This window comes from Olea europaea, chromosome 18, assembly GCF_002742605.1.
Source record: "Olea europaea var. sylvestris chromosome 18, O_europaea_v1, whole genome shotgun sequence".
Classification (NCBI taxonomy): Eukaryota; Viridiplantae; Streptophyta; class Magnoliopsida; order Lamiales; family Oleaceae; genus Olea; species Olea europaea.
The window spans coordinates 24,145,143-24,148,810 of NC_036254.1; the positions used below are offsets into that span (position 1 = coordinate 24,145,143).

A 3,668-nucleotide genomic window follows, 5' to 3' on the forward strand; every position below is an offset into this window, starting at 1 on the left:
TTGATAAATGGCTTTTAAAAAGGGGAAAAAAATAATGATAACTAAGCGTCACTAGGAGCTCATTGTCGAGGTGTGGCATTTCACCCAAGTCTTGAGCCTAGATGCCACTTAGACTGAGTTTTTAATACACTGGTAGTATCTCACATAATTTTCAAACTGGGGAGATATTGAATTTATTGTCCACATAAGACTTGGTATGGTTTTCGCCATTTTATTACAAATGTTCTCTAGATTCAGATAAACACTTATCTCATATATTCGATGCTGTCTAATATCATAGTTAAAATTGAACAGTGAACAACAAGATAAACTCGTACCCTTACCGAAAAGGTTTGATACATCAACCATGACTAAAAATCAAATACGTTTTTCATTATCAATTTAAATAAGATAAAACAGTGACATAATCTCCAATATTTAATTATTGCTTGGTGTAATGGTGTTGGATCTCCGGAGTTTTCTTTCTTCTGAGAGTAATTTTGCGAACCTGCAATTATACACCAAAAGAATTATGAGTATTTTGCATCTTGGTTATTAAATGCTTCACCAGCAAGAATGAAATTGAAATACATATGCACCTTTTGAGTGCTTCCATATTGGTTCCTGCATTCTCCACCGGTTCAACAACACCATTCTCAAAATTCATCCTTGAAACCGGTTTTTTCAACAGCTCTTCACCGACTTTTACCAGATTTTCCAAGTTCTTTTCCGTTGCTCTATGCATAGTGGCTAACTCCGCAGGCAAAGTATCATCCTAATTTTGCATATGAAAATAAACCATAAAAAAGAAGTTAAAATTTTGTTCGTTCTTGTACAGCGATCAGTGAAGTCCATATGTACTACTAAGACAGCGAAAAGGCTGCGATGAACTTACTTGGATGCGGAGGTAGTTTTCTTGGGAAAGAAGTGCTTGAAAAACAACGCAATTGTGAAAATCAACCATATCTGCATTTGCTTGGTAAAACACATTCAAAAGAGGAGTAGAATTGTTGAGAGAGAGCCATTCCAAAAACCCCCACTTGGCTGCCTTTTTCGCATCATATTGTCCTTCATTCTTTGCGTCGCCCGTCCCTAGGGATATCACAAGAAAACGTCCAAAATCCATTGGCTTAAGAGGGAAGAAATCGGGACTTTTCTTGAACGTTTCTCTTGTCACTTCCGAAATGGCAATCAATGCCTGAAATAGTTATACGATCAATCAAAGTCAAATTTCAATCTCATTAGCACAATGTTTCTTCTTTATTTAATAAAATTATATGCGTTACCGGGTTATTAGCTGCTACTCCACCATCTATAAGGTTGAATTCTTTTCCTTGGTTCTCAAATTGGTGGGAAGGAAAAAATAAAGGTGCCGCTGAAGTACTAATGCATATGTCCGATAGTAAGGCATCCATTGCAGAATCCTTAGGCGCCTACACAGAGAATTGAGTTTGAATTAAATTACTAGTAACTTTCTAGAAGAATGATATTGAGTCCCACGAAATGTAGAGTTAATAGTAGTAATGTGTGATTGATATTAATATTTGAATTTAACTTGACAAAAATAAATAAATTTTTAGTAACTGTTAATGTTTGACAAACAGAAACTAAGTCCAGAAAAATATAAAGCATTATCAATAATGATCATCTATAGACTAACTTCTTATTTTCTTTTGCAAATTGGGACAACTTCAATTTACAATGATCGCCCAACTAGTAGTTTGAGCCTCAATCCTAGACAAAAGTTGTGTTTTTGCAAATCCTAGTAGTTAGGCCTTCGGAGTTTTAGCCTAAGACATCCAATTTACCTCTATGTCCGTTATAATAAGATTTTACGAGAGAAGGATATTACCTTAAACGAGCTAAAGATAGTAGGTTGAAGTTTCTTGATGTCAAAACTTGTAATAACAACATTGGTGAGAGTATCATGCAACCTTGTCTTCCCCAATTGGCCCTCTAAAAGGCTATGAAGATACTTCCCATCATACATAGGTCCTTGTAGAGCTTTAAATGTGCCCATCAGTGCCGCCAGCGTTCCCCTGTATATCAGATTCAAAACAACAGAAAGTCATTCAGTTTTACCACTCAGAAGAACTTAATTTGCAGAATAGAAGAGCTTTAATTACTTAGACTGAGGAAAAATTTTTGGGCAGTTCTCAAGGTAAAAAGGGACCAAGTCTTTTGCAGCATATAAAGGTCTATTATTTTCATTTGGCGCAGTTAGCATGCCGGTCACGAGACCACCCGTACTCGTTCCTGCGATTACATCAAAGTAATCTGCAAGCCTTGCATCTTCACCGTCTAGCTCCTGCACCGAACATTGCAACAAGACACCTACTTATGAAAATTGTGCTCGTAAACTAATCTGGTCTAAAATAATGTAAACTTTTACATAAAGTGGTCCAAAAATCTGTTAATCGTGCAAAAGAAAAGATTTTGAAGTTTAAAATACATGTAGACATGAATGGCTTTGAGTACTACAAGTGTTACCTGAAGCTGGGATTCTAGGTAAGCAAGAATTACACCAGGGATGATTCCTTTTATACCCCCACCATCAATACTAAGGATTGTTATGAGATTCCCCTTATTTGGGGGTTGAACTTGTAATTTTGAATTCTTTTCTTCCATTGCTAACTGTTTATATGTTACTAGTCTTCTATAGTAGATTACATTCCAAGATGATAAGCAAGAGGGTTATATATAAAAGCTGTGTGAAAATATTTATTAATTCCTTTCATATGGTTAATTAAAATTTCCATTAAAACTCGCGCTAGTGGAGTACATACTGGTCAACTAATGGACACAAAACCAAGGACACTGGGCATGTGGTTTTCAAGAAGAAGAAAAGGAAACAGGAAATATAATAATATAGATATAAATAAAGAATATTAGAAATCGTTGATACGATAGATACCATTTTTTTATTTTTATTTTTTGAATCGAACTACAGTGAGAGAAAATTTTTGACAGGAAGGCTTATCTACACTCACAACATGGAGGGGGCCAGTTCTTTTTTTTTTTTTTTTTTTTAAATTTTTTTTTTAGAGGTCCCAGTGAGAGAAAATTTTTGACAGGAAGGCTTATCTACACTAACAACAGGGGGGGGGCCATTTTTTTTTTTTTTTTTTTCTGAAATTGTTTATTCAGCTCGAGCCCGCCACTCTGAGAGGCTGTCAAAGCCTCGGTCACTTTTTTTTTTTGGCAGGCCACCTTTTTCCATTTTTTTGAAACACCACTAACAAATTGTTATACATTATTATTAAACATTCTGTTATATTTAGTTTATGGTATAGTTGGCATAATGGCTGGCTGAAATATTTTAATGTGTCTCGAGTGAAATTAATTATTCAAAGATAATATAAAATTTAAACACGTTTATCATATTTCCATTTTTTTTTTAAACTTTTGTAATTTTCGATTCTGGCTGAATTTTTTTAATGCACCTCGAGTTAAATTAATAGTCCATGTGACATGATTATGCTTCTTATAGAAGGAATTCTTGATGAAGTTATTTTTGGCTAACTTTTTTCTAAAAACTCTCTTATCTATATAAAGCGCTTTCAAAAAATTATCCAATCACGTTGAAAAGCAGTTTCTTTGTTTTTGATTCAACTTTTCGACTTTTCAAAGTTCCTGTCAAATGGACCCTCTTGGGCCCAATCAATCAAAGTTTAAGAATGTGTATCACG

General features: G+C 34.5%; 1 protein-coding gene across 1 annotated transcript; it reads right to left on the bottom strand.

Annotated features, from left to right (window-relative positions):
- Nucleotides 1-262: 262 nt before the first annotated feature.
- Nucleotides 263-2,666, bottom strand: LOC111367866 (patatin-like protein 1). The gene is made up of 7 exons (XM_022988940.1): nt 2,470-2,666; nt 2,106-2,287; nt 1,832-2,018; nt 1,266-1,412; nt 875-1,177; nt 579-754; nt 263-487 (listed from the first exon to the last, which is right to left on the bottom strand). Exons 1-7 carry the CDS (start codon nt 2,605-2,607, stop codon nt 418-420), a joined length of 1,203 nt encoding a protein of 400 aa, XP_022844708.1. The 5' UTR covers nt 2,608-2,666; the 3' UTR covers nt 263-417.
- Nucleotides 2,667-3,668: the final 1,002 nt, after the last annotated feature.